This window comes from Ambystoma mexicanum, chromosome 8, assembly GCF_040938575.1.
Source record: "Ambystoma mexicanum isolate Mex_15411 chromosome 8, UKY_AmexF1_1, whole genome shotgun sequence".
In the NCBI taxonomy this organism is placed as follows: domain Eukaryota; kingdom Metazoa; phylum Chordata; class Amphibia; order Caudata; family Ambystomatidae; genus Ambystoma; species Ambystoma mexicanum.
In genome coordinates, this window is record NC_090929.1 from 229,135,105 (window position 1) to 229,158,639 (window position 23,535).

The following is a 23,535-nucleotide window of genomic DNA, read 5'->3' on the forward strand; positions in this document are numbered from 1 at the left end:
AGAGCCGGTATTGCCATTCGAGCAGGCGGCAGGTCAGTTTGTCCGAGGATGCACAAGAAGCTAGCCATTTCCTCTCAGCCACCCCGTACTTGCGTTTAAGGGTGACAAGGTCAGAGTCATACCACGAGTTGCACTTGGCTTTGGGCTTCAAGCGGATCCTCAAGCCAGGGGCAAGAACATCAAGAGCATCAGAGATAGAAGAGTGGAGCATGGAAAGGGCTGTGTCAGGATGCGAGTCAGCCAGAGGAGGGGGAGAGAAAGTGGCAGCGAAAGCTTCAACTGACACTCTTCATGGTTCGGACGACCGAGAAGGTAGATGGCAGGGCTGGAGTTGGCTTGGCCTAAGGGGTAGAGAGGGAGAGATGGGAGGAAAGGAGAACGTGAGACAGGTAATTCAGGTAATCGAGAAATTCATCAAGTTCCGTTCTATTCCCCTTCCAAATTACAAATATTTCATCTATATACCTTTTTCCATGTTCTTAATTTGGATGACCAATGTTCATCTGATAATACGTGCAAAAATGCAAGGTTATACATGAATAGATTAGCGTAAACTGGTGCCATTGAAGATCCCATGGAAGTTCCAGAGGCCTGTAGGTAAAACTGGGTTTTGTAACAGAAGTAGCCGTTACAAAGTTCTAGAATGAAAATCGTGTTGGCTTTGCAATTCTCTTCTCCGAGTAGGGACCACTCTAGTGCTTCAAGTCCATCCTGATGTGGAATGGATGAATATAGGCTTTGCACATCGAAAGACACTAGTATGTAATTTTCTTGTAGGCCCTCTATGAGTATTCAAGAAATGTGTTGCGTCTCTCAGGTAAGTTGACGCTCCCTGTACTATTGGTTGTAGTGCTTTATCAATGTAAATGGGCACTGGGTCAGAAATACTTTCAGTACCTGCCACTATTGGTCTTAGTTGAGGGTTCCTTAGTGCCTTGTGTATCTTCTGTAAGCCGTAGAATACCAGTGTGATGGGGTGGTCCTTTGTTAAAAATCTCATGATTTTATCATTAATCCATTCATTCTCCAAAGCTTTCTCCAGTGTACCTTGAATTAGTGTAGCAATAGTTGAAGCCTGGTCAATTTTGATATATGTATTGAGATCATCCAATAAGAGCATGATCTGTGGATCGTAGAAACTAGTATCCATGATGACTATTGCTCCGCTTTTATCTGCTGGCTTAAGTGTTATGATACAGTCATCCGCTAAGTCCTTGATGATTTGACTTTGATGTCTCCTAATGTTGTATCCCTTTGACTTCTTGAAATCTACATTCTTTAGATCATTCAACATTTGTCTCTCGAAAAGCTTAATTGCCAGGTTATTAACTTGAGGGTCAAAATAACTCTTTGGTCTCATTTTAAAATAGTCATATGTCTCAGACAGTTCCTCGTTTGGTATCTACATTAGGATAGAAATCTGATTTAAGTTTGATAACAGATTCACAAGGTGCTTTCATCACTATCGAAGCCAACAAAAGTATGCGATATAGAAGACTTGTACCAATTTCAGAACAATCAGCAAGGGAAACCAGTAACGCAATACCATTTACTAGGTCCTTCATCATAAGTCGGCTAACATGTCTTCCCAGGCATTGTGTACTTGGAGTTCTTTACAAAGAATTTCATTAGTTGGAAATGTCTAGTAACCAAATAAAGATTCACTTTTAGAGTAGCTACATTCATTTTTGCAAGTGCAAATGCAAGCCTTAGGGGGTTTACCTTATTTTCTTCAGGTATCCATTCCCCGCCAGATAATTTGACAATTATGGATTTACAGTCAGTTCAGTTGTTGGTTGTGTCTGACTCGTGGTCACCCGACTGTCAGTTTCTTGCCTTCCTTCGCTCCCCTTCATTTTATTCTTGCTGGATTTGTGCCTTGAAGCAAGAGGTGTTTTCTTGGCACCCCGCTATGCTAAGAAATACTCAGTGGAATTTCAAAATCTGGACTTAGTCGAGAATCATTTATCGAAGAGGTTAGCAAATATAAATACTAGATTTGATCTTGCAATATGGTACTCTTTATTGGCTTTAAATGCATCTTGCAGGGCAATGAGATTTTCTGCAACTTTTTTGAAAAATGTTCTGTGGTTCCAGAATTAAATAAGCTATGTATTGTTTATAGATAGATCAACTGTTCTTCATATTTCGCCTGTGCCATTCTGGAATGTGACAAATAACTTAGGCACTGCAGCTGAAGCTCAATGAAGCACATATTACAAATACAAATCCTGTTTTGGATCTTAATAGGAAAGGAAAATGTAAAGTACTGCAGCACTCTAACTACTTTGTTAGCTTTCTCACTGTCCTCCCACCATTGCTCGAGCACTTTTCAACTATTTTATGAAAGAGTTGCAGTTTTTAGTTTACTGGCTGTGATCTTTGTAAGCTTATTCCCGATGAGGCTGCTTTCGCCAACAGGAACATACTGTGCGAGTATTTGGAGGCTAATTAGCCAGCGAGGCAAACCTTGTTAAGTGGCACTGCAATCCTTCTGTTTACACCATTATTACCTAATATTGGTTCCCTATAAAAGTAAGGAATAAATTACCTATCTGTTCCCCAGCATAGGTATCTTTCATGGATTCACGTGCTCTTGAACACGGCCAGCCATCAGGCTGGGAATCCTCTAACATTAAAGCAGTTTACCTTTAAACTTTTTAATTGATTGTCACTTAAGTGCTCGATCAGAGTCATTTTGGGTTATAGTGGCAACAGCCAATTAGACATGCTCCCTTATCTTCTACCCTGAAGGACATCTTCAGATTTTTTAGTGTTGGTCGTCCTCGAGAATTCTCTCTTCAATGTTTTTCGTCCATTTTTGCTATTTTCTTCGATCAAATCTTCTGGTCTGGTGCTGCATCGCTTCTTGGTCCACCTCCGTTACCTCAGAAGGCACTTACCAGTAAATCCACATATGTTGTGAACTGAAAGATTGAGTATATGCTGTAACAAGTGAAGCGCGAGGGTTGAAGCTTTCAATGTTTCAACTAACCTTGCAGTGTTGCCACGTATCCCATTGAAGTCACCAGCTAAGAGCACTTGTCAATTATAATTATAATATCATTTGATATGCGATGCATCCTTTGCCCCAATATGAGACTTTCTGTCTTGGAGAGTGACCGTCTAGAATTTCTTTCTTCCCCCCGACACCCCCACATCACCTAAAGACAAACATTTCTCCATTCATAAAGAATCAAACTGTACTGCTCATGTGCTAGATTTCGGCCTGGTGATGGAACGTGCTATGCCTAAACGTATGCAAGTTTTTGCAGGCTTAATGGGGAACGCATTGGCTGTGAAATGGTGTGAACACGAGTCTCTGAAAAGGGAGCAGCAAGGGGAGCTGGGTCCAAATCTTAACTTCTGTCCTTTTTTTGTGTTAAATTCACCTGGTTTTTATTATTTTGCTGCTTTCGTTTACATGTCGGCCAATGGTACAAAAAGATGGACAATACTCGGCAGAAGCTCATGTAAGCTTAGGGCGTCTCGTTAGCTGATGGGATCTGCCGCAACATGGGAGCTACAAGTACTACCGTCCAAGGCTCAGAATGACCAGGTTCGGAACCCCGTGACTAGCTGTGATGTCTTCTAGTTCCCCCTCTACAAACACTCATGCTTTTAATTGTTACAATAATTTAAAAATACTTTTATTGAACTGTGCGCTCCTGTTGGGGGCAGACTTTTTTTTAAATTTCAGATTGCTGTGGTTGAGGGTAGATGAAGCTTTTTTTTGTTTATATTGTTGTTCCCTCATGCCTCCCCATTACACCAGTCTGCTTTGCTGGTCCACAAAGGCATTGGAAAGCAATGTTATCTGTCAAATCTCACTTGACATCCTACATGGAGCATATGACCTGTAGTTGGTACCCATCTAGGGGTATAATAAATTAGGTCAATCATTTCTGCCAATACAAACTTGAGAGGACATTTATTGAATTATATTGTCTCTTTCCTGATTCCACACACTGTAAAACATTTTTCTTTTGTGAAGGACACTGAAGATGTTCACCGTAAAATTCAAAATGTTTCATGAGGACTTTTGGTTGGTAATTTATTGCCAATACCAATGGCCTTGCCTGTGTCAAATTATTTCTTTGCTTTAAAGTTGCAAGTCCTTTTAGCCATACAAACTAGCTTTAGTATAAGATTTAATTTCTTTGGGACTACTACTTTGGATTCAATCAAAGATTAGTTTTCACAAAAGAGGATACAAACATTAATAGGATGTTAAGGGGTAGCATTTTTCTGGCAGGTATACTTTCCAAATGTACAGACCATTTGATTCTTTGTATTTAGTCAACTGAAATATTGTTAATTTGGTAGGCAGACAGATGTATGAAATTAAGCAATAGGCCCCGAGCAGTGGGTCATTATCACTTCAGGTAATGCCCAGGGCCCATAATTAGAGGCCTGAGCAAAGTAGGGGCGTTAACAAAGGCCCCAGGGCATTACCTGAAGTGGTAATGCCCCCCCCCTCACTCAGGGCCTAAAACTATTAGTACCATGGCCCGTAATACTGGGGAACTAAGAGCATTTTGTTTTCTGTTCCGAAACGCTCTGGCATTTTGGATCAGAAAAGAAAATGACAAAGAAATGGCTTCCGGAGAAGGGAAACACGAAGTTAATTTTCCCTTTCCACAGCGCCATCCAAAATGAATGTAAAAAGGTAAACAAAATGTCTGCCATGGTAAGGGAGAAGGGACTACATGCAGTCCCTTCTTCCTGTCCATGACAGCCTGTCGCGGATCGGACGCACTGAGACAGACGTGTTGCCAGCGCATCCGCTCCCAAAATGGACAAAAAAGAACATAAGTGGGGCAGGTAGGGGATCTCTGGATTGGCGGGCGGGGGGAGGGAACAACACTTAACTCGATCCCCGGCAGGGGAAGATGGCAGCCTCCAGCCGTGTGATGGCTCGGAGCAGGGATTACCCCGTTCCAAGCACACCCCCCTGCCGAGGACAGAAAGGAAGGCACATTGTGGGGAGAGGGATTCCCGGTCGGATAACGCCCCGGCGAGGGCCAATGAGATTGCATGTTACAATCTTGTTGTCCCTTGCAGGGTACTAATAAAATAGAAAATTGAATTGAACAAAAATGTGACTATTAGGCTGACTGAAAACTTGAATCAATCCAAAATTGTTTTTTTGGAATAAACCGTATGAGCACAAAACAATGTGGTTTCAACATTGAATCATCTAAAAAATACTGCATGTAATGTGATGCTGCATGCACACTTCAGTCATCAGATTCTATTAAGTGGAACATGCAATTACGGGATAATTGAGAGCTAGAAGAAACTGTGCAGAGACAGTGATTGTGATATTGAAGGACATACCTTGAGAGATTTAAAAAGTATGGTTACTAGCAAGATCACCTTTCAAATACATTTCATGAGGTAAAAAAACTGAAAAGTGAGACATTTTGAAAATGAAAGCCTCTGAGACAGACATACTCAAATTACTAATCAACATTCACATCTAAAACGCATTGCAAAGACTAGCATTTATTACATTTGCATTATGATTTGAAGATAAGTAACACATCTCTGATCTGTTACAAGTGTCAAGGGCAGTATGAGTAGGAAGCACAAAAAGGCTCCCACAAGGATCTCATTCTCAAGATAACGTTTACAGAACCAAAACAGAATGAATTAAATAACAACAAAAAAGAATCCTTTTATAAGGTTCCTGATTCGGATGTGTACTGACCTCACTGTGATGTAACACTCTACTCTGTCTTTGGGTTGCAGGTATTTGGGATTCCAAGACCACTTTGAGCGTTCATGGTAAGGGTCCTCAGAGGCCAACATCTTAAAGGCTTGCAGAACCTTAGGCTCTCTTCCAGTGGTCCGAGATAGAGAAGTCTCTTTCTTAACACCAGTGTAATTAACTGAGGTTTCTGACTCTGGCTTGGTGAGTTTACAGTCAGCTGACCCCCTCCCTCCTCTAGGCTCATGATCCCTAAGACAAACCCTGCCTTTCTACCCATGTCGTAGCCTTTCTAACCCTCAATGAGATTCCCCCTTCACATACCTCCTCCCACCACTGATGTATGTGGACACACATGCTCTGCCACACTTTCTGGTCCCTCTGGCTAGTAAGGGGGCAGGTTTGCTTCTTTCCTGCTCAGGTTTTGTAACAATCTCACTCTAGCCTCTCTCAGTCTTCCTCCCCAGATGGTAATGGTTCTCTCTGCCTTCCCCCTTGACGACTGCTCTTCAGATAATAACATTTCTCCTCCAACCAACTCAATAAACCTCCCTCCACATGGTAACAATTCTCTGTGGATCGAACTTCCTTACTTTAACCCTCTTCCACACAATCTCAACCGACACCTAGATCACCACTCATATTAAAAAACCCTCTTTCAGCACACTCTCTAACACCATATTCCTTTTCATGAAGCAAAATGGCTTCCGAAGTCTAGCCTTTCCTCCCTTTGTGTGGCGTTTAGGGATCTGCATTGCATCTGAATGGGCAAGGCTGTGATTGGGCCATGTGCCTGTGGTTAGGTATGCTGAAAGAGAATGTGTGAAGTCTACTTCCCTCCCATTTGGGGCACTGCTGATATTGCCTGCTTTGAATTAGGCACCTCTGTAATTCCCAGCGTGTAAATCAAAAGTAATACAAGTCTTCGGTAGAGGCAAGCGGAAGAACAGTTTTGTTTCTTTTACCCTTCACACGTGCAACACATGTAACTTTCCCTTCATTCTGTTCAGCTTTCAAGTGCAACTGTATAGCAGTGGGACACCTGCAGTCTGTGCTAGTCTGACTCATGCTCTAAAGGTTTACTTTGGCAGCAGTGCTGAAGAAATAAAATATTTCCACACTCGCCAGTGAAAACAGAATGTCACAACTCTGCTCCTTTAAAGGAAAATGCAATAATTCCCATGCTGGGTGTTTGGTCTTTCTAGGGGATAGGAGGGGCTCTCTCTACTAGGATTAAAGACATCTTCATGTGGTTTGGCCCGGATGTGCTTTGCATGGGCATGGTGATCATTAGTGTTGGAGTGCACTCTTGTGAAAGTTATACATTTTATTGGTTACCATCGGTATCCAAGTTTACGCATACAATAAATCATGAAGAAACGATTACAGGATTAATGATGATACTGAATACAATTAGGTACAAGAGATATAAATTATAAGTTACTCACCGTAGTGAGTAACGTACTCTTAGTCCCCTTTCCTCCATACTGCAAGGGCGTCCCTTTCAAGGAATGGGAGACGGAAACTTTTTCACAAGAAATAATCTTCTTCCTCTTTAAATTTAGAGGCACGCAGGGGTGCGGCCCAGGGAGCATGCGCAGCCCTGACTCTGCCCTCCGGCGCCACACCTCAGTCCCCATTGATGCGTCGACAATAGATTTAACATTGCCTAATGACACCAGTATTATTAGGGGGGAGGTTGGTGGGACGTATGGAGGAAAGGGGACTAAGGAGAGTACGTTAGTCACTACGGTGAGTAACTTATAATTACTCTTACGTCCTGTCCCCTTTCCTCCATACTGCATGAGCGATTACAATGTAGCTCCAGGATGGAGATGAGACCCTCCTTAAGCAAATAGGTTCCTGAGAACCGCCTGTCCGAAAGCAGCATTAGATCTAGAGCCAGCATCCAAACAGTAATGCTTGCAGAAAGCCGTGGGAGTGGCCCAAGTGGCCACCCTGCTTATGACTTGCCAAGGGACATGGTGTTGGAATGCGATGGCCGTTGCCTGGTCCCGGACTGTGTGGGCATGCATGTTGGCCGGGAGAGGCTTGTGCTGGCCCTCATACGCTTCTTTGATGGCAGAATGGCAGAAACCATCCAGCGGGATATGGAAGCCTTGGAGGCTCGATTGCCTGGTCTTGAGCCTCTGAAAGTGACAAACAGGGTGTCCGATTTTCAGAAGCCCTTGGTCCAGTCCAAGTAAAATTTCAGGGCACGCTTGACATCCAGGCAGTGCAGCACTCTGTGCTTCGTCCTTGGGCTCGGCAAAAAACGTAGGAAGGACTATTTCCTCGTTCAAGTGGAAAGCGGACGGCACCTTGGGCAGAAATGCTGGGTGTGTACGCAGGACTACTTTGTCCTTGTGAAAGGTAGTATATGGTTCCGAGGCGACCAGCGCCTGAATTTCGCCGACTCTACGAGCCGAGGTGAGGCTGACTAGTAAGTACGTCTTGATGGTGACCAGCCTGATGTTCGCAGACACCATTGGCTTGAACGGTTTGTGCGCCAGGGCGCCCAAGACTATGTTAAGGTCCCACACAGGGTGCAGCCTCTTGACGGGCGGGCAGAGCCTTGCAAGTCCCGTCAGATGTTTGACGATAGGATTGGAGGAGGAGAAGATGCCATCCTCCAAGTTCCTGTAAGCCCTGATGGCTGCGAGGTATGTACCACATGTACATCCTGCACGCCACAGTGGGCGAGGTGCGCCGAGAACGAGAGCACGTCGTCCAAAGTGCACGCCAGGGGATCGATTTCTTTGGAGTCTGCCCAGTGGCAGAATCTGGTCCATTTGCTTTTGTACTGGGCCCTGGTGGCCTTGCTCCTGGCGCCCTGTATAATCTCCAGATTGTCCTGTGAAAGGCTAAGGTGCCGCAGCGTTACCTGCTCAGGTACCACGCTGTGAGGGCTAGTTTCTGTGGAGCAGGGTGGATGATTCTGCCCCCCTGCTGTGCTTGAAGATGTGCTAGGCCTGTTGGGAGGTGAATCGGGGACATCTCCGAGAGGCTGAGCAGCTCCAAAAACCATGGCCTGGCCGGCCACCATGGAACTATAAGAATGATGTGGAGTTGGCGAGACTCCTTGACCTTGCAAATTACTCTGAATCAGCGGCATGGGCGGAAAGGCATAGGCCTGCATGCCGCTCCACTGGAGGTGAAATGCGTCACCCAGGGAGCCGGGGCCCTGTCCCTGCCAGGAGATGAACTGAGGGCACTTCTTGTTGTGCCAGGTGGCAAAGAGATCCACCTGGGCAGGGCCCCACTTGTTGAAGATCTCCTGAATAACGAGGACATTTAGCTGCCACTCGAAATTGTCCGCTCCCAGCCTGCTGAGCCTGTCCGCTTCCAAGTTGGATTCCCCTGGGAGGTGGACGGCCGAGAGGTAGATGTAGTTTTCCAGGCCCCACTCCCACATGCCAATTGCCTATCTGCACAGAGGAGGGGATCTGGTGCCTCCGTGCTTGTTGATATAGTACATGCTGGTCGAGTTGTCCGTCTGGATGAGGAAAACCTTGCCCCCGAGAAGTGGTAGGAATGCCCTGAGCCCTAGCCAGATGGTGTTCAGCTGTAGCCAATTGATATGGTATTCCTGCTCCTGTTGAGTCCAGGTGCTGGGACCGAGAGAACGTCCAGGGTGGCTCCCCAGCCCTCGAGCGAGGAATCCGTGGTGACGGTGGCCTGCGGAGTGGGTGATCGGAAGGGCTTGCCTGTCCGTTGGTTGCAGTCTCTGGACCACCATGATAGGCCTAGGTGGAGAGATGGAGGAACGTTGATCATCTCGGATTGTGAGCCCCGCTCCTGGTTCCATGAGGCCGCAAAGTGCAGCTGAATCCTCCTCCTCATCCTTAGTCTCGTGTGCGGGACGGCTAATAGGACCTCTGCCAATAGACCCACGAGATGTTGGTACCACCAAACCGAGGTCACTTCTCTGGTGAGGAAGTGGGTGGTGGCCCCTCTTGTTGGCCGAGATTTTGTCCACCGACGGAAATACCTTCTCGGAGCACGTGTCCCAGATGAGGCCCAAGAATGTCAGAGTCTGATTCAGCAGCTGCGAATTCTTGAGATTGAGCGAGAAGCCCAGATTGTTCAGTGTGCTCATAAAGGCATGGGAAGAGTGGTGAACCTCTTCCGGTGATGTAGCCCCGACGAGTCAGTCGTCGAGGTATGGGTAGATGTGGAGGCCCTGCGCTCTGACGAGGGACGCCACCGCATTCATGAGCCTGATAAAGACCCTGGGGGCCGAGCTGAGGCCAAAAGGAAGGACTTTGTATTGGAAATGGTAGCCCATGATCCGTGGGAAAAAATGATGGGGCTGCCAAATCAGGACGTGTAGGTACGCGTTCTTCAGATCCAGGGAGCACATCCAGTCTCCCTTGTCCAATGTCTCCGCTATAAAAGCTGGCGTAACCATCTTGAATTTTTGCAGGGTTAAGGAGAGGTTGAGGGTGGAAAGGTCCAGCACAACTCTCAGGCCTGCCTGGTGGTCCTTCTGAATGGTGAAAATCCTGGAGTAAAAGCCAAAGCCTCGCTGGGAGGCTGGGACTTCCTCCATTGCCTGGCTCTCTACGAGCGACCGGATCTCTGCCAAAAGAGTTGCTGCTCCAACCTGTGGGAGTGGAGGGGAGGGAGGATAGGCTGGGATAGGGAGGCGGTAACCCGTGGATACTACGGAGAGGATCCAGGGGTCCGCGGAATTCTGGCACCAGAAATGTGCATGAAGAGCAAGCCTGCCTCCCACTGGAGACATGTGGACCCGAGGGAGCGTGTCATGCCTTCTTTCCCTCAGAGGCTGTTACGGAGGAGGGGGACTGGAAAAAGCCTTTACCCCCCCTTTTTGGTGCTAGCTGTGGTTCTGAGACGGCAAGAGGTCCGGCTGCCTGGCTCTCTGTTCCTGGAAGCCGCGGAACCCTCCGTACATATGACCCCTGTCAGAGCACTGCTGAGATTGGGTGTACGATTTGGGCATGGTCTTTGTCAGGATGGATAAAGACTTAGCCGTTTATGAGCTGTTTTTCTTTGTGTCCAGCTCTTCGTCCGTGGAGGAGTGGAAAAGGCCCCCCCCCACTCAAACAGTAGATCTAATATGCGTTCCTGGACGTCTGGGTTGAATTGTGTTGCCCGGAGCCAGGCTGTCCTTCTCATGTCCTTGGCGATACAGATGGCATGGCCCGAGGTGTCAATATGGGCCACAGTGGATTCCATGAGGTCATTCGCCACCAGCTTGGCCTCGGCCAACCCCGCCTTAAAGCGTGATTGGCTTTGAGTGGGGAGTTCCGGGAGGAAGTCTGCAATTTCCCGTCATAATCTTTGGTTGGTGGCAGCCAGCATGGCATCAGCGTTGGCCTGACGAAGATGCAAGGACGCGTTGGAATAGAGTTTCTTGTCGTACACCTCCAAGATCTTCTCCTCCTTGCCTAGCAGCACCGCAGAGGAGGAGGCTGAGGACGACTGAGGCTTGGAGTATAGTGATGCCGTAGCGATCACCAAAGAGTGTGGCTGAGGATGGGCGAGAGCAAGAGTGTATCCCCCCTCCATCCACCTGTACTTGGCATCCAGGCGTGGATTGAACGGCTTGGCCGAGTGGTGTTTGAGCCAGCCCTTCTTGGCCAAGGAGACTACATCCGTTTGCAGTGAAATCCCTGTTATGGCAGAGGGGCGTCGCATTAGGACTTCCGCCAGGACCCCCTAAGCCATGCTGCTCGATCTCGGGTTGGGGTTGGCCCAGATACTCCGCCAGCCCAGCAAGACGTTCGTGGAAGGCCTTAGCTGAGGATGGCATGTCAGGATCCTCCTCCTCATCCGTATCCTGGGGATCCTGTGGAGGAGGAGGAGTAGTTGGCGCCAGAGGCTGGGGTACAGGTACCGCGGCTGGAGGCTGAGGAGGCGACGGAGTCTGGTACGGAGCCACCTGAGGAGTCGGCTGGGGCGCCGGAGGAGGCGGCTGCACTGGGGCCTGGGGCACCGGCGGAGGCATTTGTGTTGCCGCTAGAATTGCGGGAAGGACTTCCCTGATGGCGTCTTTGAGGATAATCCCCATCCGAGGTGACTTAATGAGGCCGACGAACCTCTCGAAGAACCCCTCTTCACTGGCCGAGGAGGTGTCAGGGAGTGCTGATGGGGTAGCGGGGTGCTGCTGGAGCTGCTGCGTACCCTCCCCGTATGGACGCAGAGGAAAGCTGCCCTGTTCAAAAGAGGGGTAGGCTGTAGGCCACCTACCTGGTTGAGGCCAGTCCCAACTTGACACTCGTTCTTCGCTGAATTCCTGCAATGGCGTTGGATGGGTGCCTCTGTCAGGCGCAGTGGCCATCTTGTCGAGTTGCCTGCCACGTGCCTGCAACATGTTGCTCGGCAGGCTGGGCCCAGCCTCCTCCAAGACTCTTGCGTGTGGATCATGAGGCCTACCTGCTCTTCGGGCCTTGGCCCGGTAGGTGTGACACCCTCGACCCGGAAGTCGGTAGAGCTGCATTTAGGAGCCCCCTCTGACGTATTGCCGGTACTAGGGCGTAGCCCCTCTGCCATGGTACTGGTACAAGGGCGGAGCCCCTCGGGTTAAGACCCGGTAAATGAACCTTCCGGTCCTATAACACTGTCACCGGCAGGATCCGAGATCCGTCGGCCCCGAGTCCGGTAGCTGCTGCAGCCTCGGTGCACGTGCTGGTAGAAGGACCTGACCGGTCCCTCGCGTGCGGGAGAGTCCCTGGGAAGGAGTCTCCTTTGCGAGGTGCGAGAATATCGGCCCTACCTTGGGCTTGATTCGATGTTTCACAAAGTTCTTGAGGTCCTCTGGAGGAGACTTCTGGAAGAGCTCCGTCCACCTGGCTAGTCTGTTCTTCAGCGCTTTCGAGGACAGCGAGCCACACGCTGAACAAGCTTGCCAACCGTGGTCTGGGCCAAGGCAACATAGGCAGAGGGCGTGGGGGTCTGAAGTTGGGAAGAGCCCGTTGCAGGATGGACACCTGCTGAACCCTGTGGAAGTCGACATGCGCCGGGGAGGGGCGTGATGCCTGAGAACAGAGTACCTGAATGATAAAAAGACAAAAAAAGAGAAGAATCCGCGTGTGGAATTACACGGCCGAAGCCGAACCCAGGAGCACTGGTGTATTCGGCCCGTTCCTGTCGATGCGGAAAAGGGGACTGAGGTACAGCGCCAGAGGGCGGAGTCAGGGCAGCGCATGCTCCCTGGCGTGCACCCCCCCCGCGCCTCTAAATTTAAAGGGGAAGGTTTTTTCTGGTGAAAAAGGTTCCGTCTCCCGTCCTTTGGAAGGGACACCCATGCAGTATGCAGGAAAGGGGACGGGACATAAGAGTAAAACTCTTACCAATCATTGTAAATTCAAATTTAACAAAGACCGACATCTAAGAAGACACGTTTTTCATAAATGTTGATATAAAACATACTGGACCAATATATTCTCAGAATATGGGCAAAAACTATTGGCTACCAAGGAATAAGGAGCTTATTCCACTTTTTCTTTAAAGTGGAAACACCCATCAGGAAAAAGAAACGTCAATGGATAGTCTCTATATCCTCTAATTCACAAAAGCAGAGTTATGAACTAAGACTTGCTCATTTTCCATTTGCCTACAAAATAGAACGCTAATACATTTTCAAATTAAAGATGACACCTATATTATGGTAATCCAGGATGACTATTGAAGCAAGCACCATAAAACAACTTCCAATAAACTGTCTGTACAATATATCCAATCTGAAAATTGCAGTCGTTTAGAAAGATCAATTTTATGCATGGATAAACCAGTGACTTTTTTTTTAGTCCGCAATAGCCATTACCATGCAAACTCAAAGTAGTAGCATAAAGTTGTCTACTTCTGGTTCTGGACATGTACGGATCCATAACAAAACTGGCTTCAAAGACTTTTAAGCAGCTATTTCCTGCTACCCGCTGAACTCGATACAACGATTTCACCGCATTTGGTGAAGGGCCATTTTACTGTATTTTTTGTGGCATTCTTTAGTGAAGTTTGAGGCACGAGGATAGTTTTAATGGGATTTTGGGGTTGAGGAAGATGTCGAAAGTGGATAAGGGGGTTGCATGCCCACCATAAATATGCTGGAAAAAATGCAGCGAGTTGTCCCTGACCCTATTCCCTCACACCCACGTCATAGTGCATGGGGATAAACAGGTTGAAGTAGGGGGGGTTGAAATAAAACTGAAACGTATGTTCAGTTTTTGTTAAAAATAATATAGTGCCATAACCCCAAAGCACCACAACATAAGAAGGCTCTAATAGTGCCTTGTACCATGGAGCTTCAACTGCGGCCAGAATCCTATTGATGAATCCAACAGCTCATCAACAAATGATCGAATAGGGAAGCCGGGCAGAAAAGCTAGGTTTACACAATGAGCCCTAAACTGAAATGGCAGTCTGATACATTTAGCCGGTTACATAAGCAATGGACTTCCTAATGGCACGAAAGAGAGAAAGAGAGGGAGAGAGAGCGAGAGTGAGGTGTGCGTGTGTGTCAACCAATCTGCTTTCTCGCTACACCACCTCCCCTACAATGGCTGAGGTTGTGGCGTCATCTCATATGTCTGCAGTTTTGCTCTGTCCGTGGGTCATTTACGTCCATAGTTCATGCACAGATAAAGTGATGCCAGCTTCAACAGTTCCATCCCTTTGTGCTTCATAGCACAATGCTCAACCCATTTCATTTTTACAACTCTCACGTATTTGTTTATGACTAGCACACTGAAATGCTTAGTGTTATTGTGTTATTCCACCCTGTCACTCACACCCTTGTTTAACCATAATTCAGTAGGGACTCCTTTACAGGAATTAACAATGGAAAACAAATGCATAAGAAAACCATCCCACAGAAAACACAAACAAATCACTCATTTAGCATGGGGGTCCGACATAAGGAAAAAAGTCAAGCAAAGGCGGACGGCTCGCACCTAGCTGTAGAATCACTGATCAGCATTTGATTTGTGAAGCACATTTACAGTATGCCGCCTACCTAGGAACAATTAGCTGAGTAAATACAAATAAATAATGTAGTGCAAATTCAAGTATTTGGTCCTCTTAAATACCAGTGTTCCAATTACAAAGGGCATATAACGGTATATAAGCTTGAATGCAGTAACGAGACACCAAGACCAGTAGTCAGGGAGATAACGGGAGAAGAAGGCCAGATCTGGAACAACCAAGAGGGGGTGAACGAGAGGTTCCTCAGGTTCTACAAACACCTCTATGAAGACACGGAGGAGGTAGCAGAATGGGACATTCAGGAGACACTGGAAGACATAGGATTACCCAAATAAAGCGAGGAAGAAAGGGAGGACTTGGAGGCCCCAATCATGATAGAGGAACTAGAGACAGTGGTACTGCACCTCCCCACTAGCAAAGCCCCGGTGCCAGACGGGCTCCCCAGCGAAATTTAAAAAACGTATAGACAAGAAGTGCTCCCCCCGCTGCTGGCTATGTAAAACGAGGCGTTTGAAAGGGGAAGATTGCTGGAATCCCTAAGGGAGGCGATGATTATTATGCTCCTCAAACCCAGTAAGTGAAGCACGGAATGCGAGTCAAACAGACCCCTATCTATGTTAAACCAAGATAGCAAAATTCTTACGGCAGTGTTGGCAAACAGACTTAAAAAGGTAATTAACCAACTCATACACCCCGACCAAACTGGCTATGTCCCGGGAAGGAATATATCCGACAACCACAGGAGACTCCACCATATCATTGAACAGACAGAGAGCGACCTCAGCGAAATGGCAATAGTCTCGCTGGATGCAATAAAAGCCTTCGACTCTGTGAGATGGCCTTGGATGACGGCAGCCCTGAAAGAATACGGGATGGGACCAGGGTCTGAGGTGGGTGAAGATGGTATACAGCTCCCCAACAGCTAGGGTCAAAACGGGTGCAATAATTTTAGATAAATGGCAACTCAGCAGGGGCACAAGACAGGGCTGCCCCTGGTCCCCAATGCTATATATCCTGGCATTAGAACCATTACCGATCTTCCTCATGACGGCAATACCGAGAGATAGGGGTCCACACGAGGGGGACCGCACTTGATATCATTGTACGCTGATGATATGTTGCTATACCTGCGCTTCCCAGAGGACAATTTGCGGTATGTTCTGGAAGTGATAGAGCATTATGCGACCCTCTCGGGCATACTAGTAAACCCCAAAAAGTCATGCATGTTACCCCTGGGGAGATATAGGGGGGTCCCACAGGGGAACCTACCTATCCTGCAGATTCCCTGGCAGACGAGAACAATCAGATACTTGGGGATTAATGTATACCATACGATTGCAGACAAATATAAATACAACGAGGAGAGGGCAGTGGAAGGCATCAAAAACAGCATGGGGTTCTGGGTGAAACTCCCCCTGGCCATGGTGGGTAGGGCGGCCTTGCTCAAGATGGTGGTCCTGCCCAGGCTGTTACACTTCTTCACGAATATCCCATATATGCCCCCCAAACGCTTTTTCACGAAACTCCAGAGTTTATGCAGGAGCTTCATATGGCATAATACCAGAAACAGGGTGGCCCTATGGAAATTGCAGAACGCGTATGATAGAGGGCGCATAAACCTGTTGGATTTCGAGATATACCACTTAGCGGGGCAGCTCCAGTACGTGGCCAGATGGTTGTCGGAAGAGGAAACAGCATAGGCCAGATTGCTAAGTAGGGACTGTGCCCCATTCTTTTTAAAAGAACTGATATGGCTGTCTAAATCAGAAATGCATGGACATGTGAGATTGCTGGCACTAGGTTGGAAAACTTGGCGCAAAGCGTGCCAAGTAGTGGGAAACCTGACCCCATGCTCCCCGCAGGAACCACTGGTGGCACTATGCGCAGAGGACGAGCAAATGATAAAGGGGATCCGCAAATTCTGGGAACCGGTGGGCCTCGCGACCCTGGGAGACATATGGCAAGAGAGGGAGGTATTAGACTTCCAAAAAATAATGGAGCAAACCGGAGTACACATAGGACAACACATTATATATACCAGAATCATCAAACAAGTGGAAGAAAAGTGGCCCGAGATAGTACTAGCAGAACTACCCGATACGGTCATCGAAACGATGTACAATATCTCGGAGGGCGGACAAGAAATTTCCTACATTTACGAACTATTGATGGCCAGAGTGGACAAGGAGTTGCTCCAACTGAGGAGGAATTGGGAGGAGGAGGCGGGAGAACCTATGTAGGGTTGGCAATGGGAAAGAGCCCAGAGGTATCATAAAATTGATAGGTTTGGAAGTACAGTGACACAGAAATGCCCCAGGTGTGGGGAGGTGGATGCCGGGATGATTCACATGTTCTGGGCGTGCCCAGAGTTGGGAAGATTCTGGGAGGAAGTCAAACAACGCCTGTCCCAAAAGGGGATCAAGCTAAGGGTGGATTCAGTATGGGCATGCATGCTGGAGGGATTCCTCAGACCACGTAACCTAAAGCATATCAGTAAACTGAAAGACCTGGCATACATCTTGGCCAAACAGAGAATTGCCATGAGCTGGAAAGCAGCTCAAAGACCTAGATTGTGGTGGAATGACCTCTTGAAATGGGCAGAGGGGGAGACGGTGGCACGGTACGAAACAGTCAGCAGAGGAGGGGAGGAGGAAGCAGGACCCCTGATAGCATGGAGACAAATGGTGCCCACGATGTCGGGACTCTCCCATGTCGGACCTAGTGAAGGCGATACATCTGGTAATAGTGAAGGAGATAAATCCTAATAAACAAACTTTGCGGCATTGAAGTATGTGCTCGAGTTAACAGGGAGGGAGGGGGAGGACTGTAATGTGCAACATGTTGATGTAGTACCAAGAAGCTAGTACACAGAAATGTCCTACATGTTGGTTAAGTTTGGAGTGTAGTAAAAAAAAAAAAAAATTTACAAAAAAAAAAGAAGAAAAACAAAAGCTTGAATGCAGTATAACGCATTGCTACCCATTCATTATTAAGGCATCTTAAGATGCAGTTATTCAAAAGGTTTCTTCCCAAGATAAAACCCTGCATCACTGATGTAACACATTAGGGACTTAAAACCTGCCACGTGTATTAGGGCATGGTATTGAAGGCCTATGGGTAACTGGTTGAGGCTGTAGGACATCATTGACCTGAATGGAAAACTGTGCCTGAGCTTTACTTCCTGTTAGCATGTAATCATTTTTTTGGATGCAAGCATCCCTTCCATCCTTTGCTGGCCAAACATAGCCTGTCCTTCTCGTTTTACCTTTGCAATTACTGCTGTATGACGCTACCTGGCTGGATCATGTTTTCCTGCTTCGGCTTTATTCGGTATGCACCTGAGAGCAGACCTGTCTAAAAGCAAGAGGCTAGCAAGAAAGGGCTAGAGGCGTGGCAGCACTGTTCCGGACACTGACTCCCATGTGAATTTAATTCACATCACATATAAGGCAAGACAGCAGACAACTCTGAGGCCCAGTGCAAGACCATTGCATGTGTGGTCTGTGGTAAGGCGCTAGCACATCCACAGCACTTTAGTGCCTGCACCCAGCTTGACCTCAAGCATAAGAACTGGGCCCAGGCAGGCTCTGCCCCCTTGCCAGTTACGCCTGGCTGTAGTGTAAAGTTTTGATGTTGCAAATGCAAAGTATAGAGCATTAAAGTGAATAGAGAAGTAGCACAACAGCAGACCGGCTGTGTAGTCTGTACACATTCTGTTGTCTTATTGTTGCGCCCCACTGTGCCGCCCTAGGCCAGTACCTTACTGGCCTAGTCCTTAGAGCAGCCCTATGGGGCGTGTCCTAAAAGGAAGCCAGAGGAGTTCATAGGAGCCTAATGAGGTAAGTGAGGTAGGTACGATAGGATTGTGTGGGAGGGGCCATGCAGCTGAGGGGAATGCAGGGGGACCTGCCCCTCAAATTGACAGAGGGAAAGATGTGGAGGCAATAGACTGACCTTGTGGGGAGTGGCCTTCCCAGATGCTGCTTTCTGCAATTTCAGTCTTTCCCATGCAGGGTTAAGAACCCCCCCACCCCCCAAACTCACCTTGTACACCACCCAAATAATCCTACTCCACGCTGGTCTCTGGGTCTACCTCCGCCTCCTCTGACCTCATCCGAACAAACCCCCAACTTCTGGGTCTCCTTTTATCCTTTCCCTTTGCCGCCTATTGGCTATCCTCGCCGGCTGGTTCCCCAGGCCTATCTTGGCTGAGCTTACCTCCCGGGAGATAATACAATCAGCAAAAGAGATAACAAGGGTTATAAGTCCCGCCCCTTTCCCAGAATCTGCCTGGATTCTTAAATGGTGGTCAGTGGTGTTGAACAATGCAGTTCTAGTCCCAGTTTTTGTGAGGGCCTTGCAGGCTTATTAGCCAGTTGCTTTGGCTGAGGATCCCCTTCAGGACTCTGCAAAAGGCAAGCTAATGCCTTTAAGCAGCTAAGAGCTTTCCGAATATATGCAGGCGCCTTTGTTATGATCTGTTGCTCTGTCTCGCATAGCGGATCCCCTTCAGGACATTGCCAGTTTAGGTACGCAGATACTATCCCCCACTGCAGAGATTCGGTTTGGCTGGTCTCTCGGTTTTCTACTTCGGGCATGCAGAGACATGTAGTTTCCTGGAAATGACAAACTGGACGGCACCGTACGATACAGATATAGGGTACTTTGCTTATGCATACTGGATGGTACCCATTCTGTGCACAATTACAATTCCCACATCAAGTATGCCCTACCTTGCATATTTTGTATAAGGAATCTTGGCCATCTCCTCCAGTATCTTTAAAGTAATCATGAGCTGGGAATGTTCGATTGATATCCCTGGTTATTGCACTGTCTTGTGGAGATTCCTGTGTGCAAAACAAACATAATATACTGTCATGTTACATAGCTAATCAATATAGAATAACAGTTAGATACTTTAAGGCCATACTGCAATCACAGCTCTGTTTAAATACACATACATATATGACCAACGTTATTCAGTGATAGCCTTTCCGGTGCTTGGTTTAGAATCGCATGCTATGTATATCCACCATCTAGATGTTGCTCTGGAGTATTACAAGTTGTCAAAGTAAAAGTCGGCATTGACTGGGGCCTTTCTGCCATACTATAACTACCCTGCATGTGTAGGTACTGTGACATGATACCTGCTGTGATTCCGAGATGGCTACCTGGTTGAGCCTAAAACCCTCCGCAGCACCCTCTTCTTGTAGCAAGGCACATGGTAACCACCACTCTGCTACCCCATTACCAACTGTCCAGTTCAATAGGGGAAGGAACTGGAAAAAGCCCTAGTACTCCCAGAATTCCCCACTGGGTCCAGGCGAAAACCTGGACTGGATCCAGATATGGTAACCAGGATACAAAAAGAGACCATAGGTGGCAACGCAGACACAAGTGCCAAAAAAGCTACAGGAACACGAAGGAATGTTTCCACAACCCAGGCCTCCTATGAGTCTCCCCATAGGATCAGATGAAAAGGACAACATCGCACAAAGTTCACATTTTTTCGGGAAGAAAAACAGGCCATACCCATCATTACTGGAACAGGAGGATTCTAGGGCACAGCAGGCCAACCCACAGAAGGGCATTTCAAACTCTGGGAAAGACAGCACAAGGGAACTCCAACACCATGTCACTAAGAGGGGAGAAAGTGTGTCCCTCCCAGTCTTAAAATTGACATTGCTGCCTTCCTCACTCTCCCAGGAATTTATCAAGTACAGACCAACCTGGGGGAAACAGGACAGCACCTAAGGCCACATTAGCAGGAGAGGACCATCCAGAAACAGACAAGGAGTAAGAGCAGCAGATAGCCATGAAGAGGCAGGGCAGACTAGTGAAGATGAAGATGGCCGCCCTGTCTCTTCTAGCCTCTGACTCACTGAGCCCACCCCCATTGGGTCCGCAAGAAGGAAGCTGCTGCAGCCAATCAAAGTGGGGCCTTCTCCTAGAGTCACAGATGCAGCCTGCTGATTATAAAACAAGCCCAGGGGGACGGGTTATGCCATTATGAGAAGCCACACCACACAGTTAATTTGTGGGTTACTGGAGTGGGGAAAAAGACGGTGTTCAGAGAGTGTTGGAGAAGGAGCAGGGTGGAGCAGAGATGAAGCTGGAGCAGCAGAGCGTAGTGGAGAAATGCAAACACCTTACAGGGGGAGAAAAAAGTGGAGAGGACAATGGGGTGTAGAAGCAGAAAGGAGGTTGGGAAAAGAGTATTAGAGGATGAAAGATTAACATCAAGAGGGTTGGAAGAGGTTGAGAAGAGTGGGTGAGGAAGGCTTAATAGGATGCAAGTTGTTGGAGGTGGGACGAACAGTAGGATTACAGGAGAAATTACTATCTGGAAAGTAGAGGAGAGTTTAAAGATGTCATTATCGGAGGGGATTGGAAGAGTCAAGCAGAGGTTCAAAAGGTTGTTGGACAGAAATTGAAGGAGGTAGGTGGAGAATTGAAAACAACTGTGCAAAAATTAACAGGAGGAAGTTGGCGGACAGCAGAAAGGCTGAGTCTGACATCGATTGTTGAACGTGATGGAAGTTTTAAGAAGGTACTACAGGGGAGTGTGACTGGGTTATGGGTGAGTCCCTGATATGAAGGTGAAGAGTCCATGATGTGAGGAGGCACAACCTCATGGCGATGAGCCTGTCAAGACCCACTGAAGCTCAAGATAGATGAAACCCTAGGGTTGGTCCTGTCAGCCAACCACCTAACATCTGCTATCCTGGGGACTTAGCTCAATCCAATCAACATTGATTAACACTGGGGGGCGTCCTGCCTATGATAGTAATTGCAATTCTTTAAATGCAAATTGATTCAACTGTGTTGAGAGCATCCAAGGCAAACACTACTTTTTGCCAAGCAATGAACAAACGTACATTATTCAAACATGCACTCTACTTTGGTGATATGGTTCAGCTTTTTATATTGCTGTCTCTATTATTTTGAGTATTCTATGAACAGCAATTTTCTGTTATAGAAGTTAAACCATAGTTCTTTGTCGGGGGGTAGCATAGCTATTTCCCTCTGCAAAGGTATACAATTAAAATGGTAGAGAACAACAGTGGACAGTGAGTACAAAAGGAATAGTACACAAAAGCATCACTTACTACAAAAAATCAAATTATTGTGAAGCAATGCAACACATAGCAAAAAGAAACAGGAATACACAGACATGGAAAATATTCTAATACATGTTGGTATCCTATAGGTACATTTCAATCTTTATCCAATGTTAACAACCAGAAAAAGCGTGTATGCTGTAGCTTATCTAGGTGAGAGACCTTGGGTAGGTCTACCAAAGCCAGGCTAAAGGGTGACCTTATGGTAGGTCGACATCAGGAAAATGAATCATAATCCAAAGTTCAAAAAGTGGGACACAGGGGCACCATATGGTGCAGAAGTACACAGACGTTTCGGCTTTGAGTAAGTAACAGCCTTCTTCTGGAGCCAAGGCATGGCCTCCCCTACAAGATGTGATGGGGAGGTAGATTAAAAGATGTGTTTAAAAAGTACTGCAGAGTGCAGTTAGTGAAATAGATGTACTGAAAGTATAAACACAGAAACAACAAATAAAAGGTAATAACTAGTTTTCACAGTTCTGGTGCTTCACTGACCTTAAAAAGGGCTGCACCTAGAGTGGGCGCCTTCTGGCTTGTAATGGGTAGTGTTGGAAAACAATCACTAGGATGGAGATATCTCGGATCCTCACGTATTCATAGTGGTGGGATGGCTCAGGAGATTACGTAATTTCTTGTAATTCCCTTCTTCATTTAGAAATGCCATGCCAATTTTCTTATACTGGTCTTTGCTTTGTACTACGATCCCTCCTCCCTTGTCTGCCAAATTCATTACAAGGGATTTGTTATCTGCTAGTCCCTTGAGGGCTTTACGTTCGCCCGAGGAGAGGTTATGTCTCTTTTGAGGTGAGCTGTCTTGGACTTTTTTCATCTCTTGTTTAATACATTTCTCAAAAGTCAAGATGGATGGAGGCATTTCATTATCTCTTGGAATAAAGTCGGACTTAATCCTAAATCCAGAGTCTTCTTGCTGGATGGGTTTAACCTAATCATTAAAGTAGATTTTTCTTCTAATGGTCCTGTAGAAGTCAGCTAGTTCTTGGTCTAATCTGAACCAGTCTGTGTGATTGGTAGGGACAAAAGACAGACCTTTAGCCAGTAAGGAATTGTCATCTTTGGTCAGTGTGATACCGGATAGGTTAAAGATGGGTATTTCTTCTAATACCTCCTGCGTATCCTATTCAGGTTCGGGCCCCTCCACTGCGGGTAGTTGTAGAAAGCATTGGTTGCAAAAGCGGTGGGCCCTAGTAGCCTCCCCTGGCACCCCCTTCTATAAAAAAAAGGCATCATGGGCGGTGGCTGGAAATGTCCACGATTAGTTTGTCTTCCTCTGGTCGCTGCTTGATCATCTCCTGAGGAATCATAGCTGGAAGTGTCCCAGAAGGAGATCGTCTTGCACCTGCCTATTGTTGGCCCTGTCCGGTTCATTAACCTTTCCTTTTCTTTATTTTCCTTGTATTCCGCCGACAAATACGGATATACTTGTTCAAGTTTAAAGTTTTTAATGTCTTTAGCCAGTTTATGTTTTTTTTTCCAATGTATTGGACATGAATGTGTCCAGAGTTTTGTCTATTTCTTTAAGTTTGTCACAAGTGTTTCCAAAAGTTTCGTCATTCAGGAATTTAGTTCCTTCCGCTTTGAGCTCTTTGGATATTGGCTGATGAATCCGCTGGGAAATTGTAAGCACCATGAGATCCCTGCTACACTTGGTAGCTATTCTGCTAAATCCTAGCATATAATCTTTATCATCAAGAAATAAAGCTGGTTCATTGCAAACTAGAAGGCCAAGTGAGA

At 46.9% G+C, this 23,535-nt stretch overlaps 1 protein-coding gene across 5 annotated transcripts in view; it reads right to left on the reverse strand.

The window, feature by feature from the left end:
* The window catches only part of RABGAP1 (RAB GTPase activating protein 1), a 3,038,993-nt gene that overhangs the window by 1,081,759 nt on the left and 1,933,699 nt on the right, over positions 1-23,535 (reverse strand). For all 5 annotated transcript variants that reach the window (XM_069609645.1, XM_069609642.1, XM_069609641.1 and 2 more), the window contains one exon: positions 19,396-19,509. In XM_069609645.1, coding sequence (XP_069465746.1) covers positions 19,396-19,509 — 114 coding nt within the window. The remainder of the gene's footprint in view (positions 1-19,395; positions 19,510-23,535) is intronic.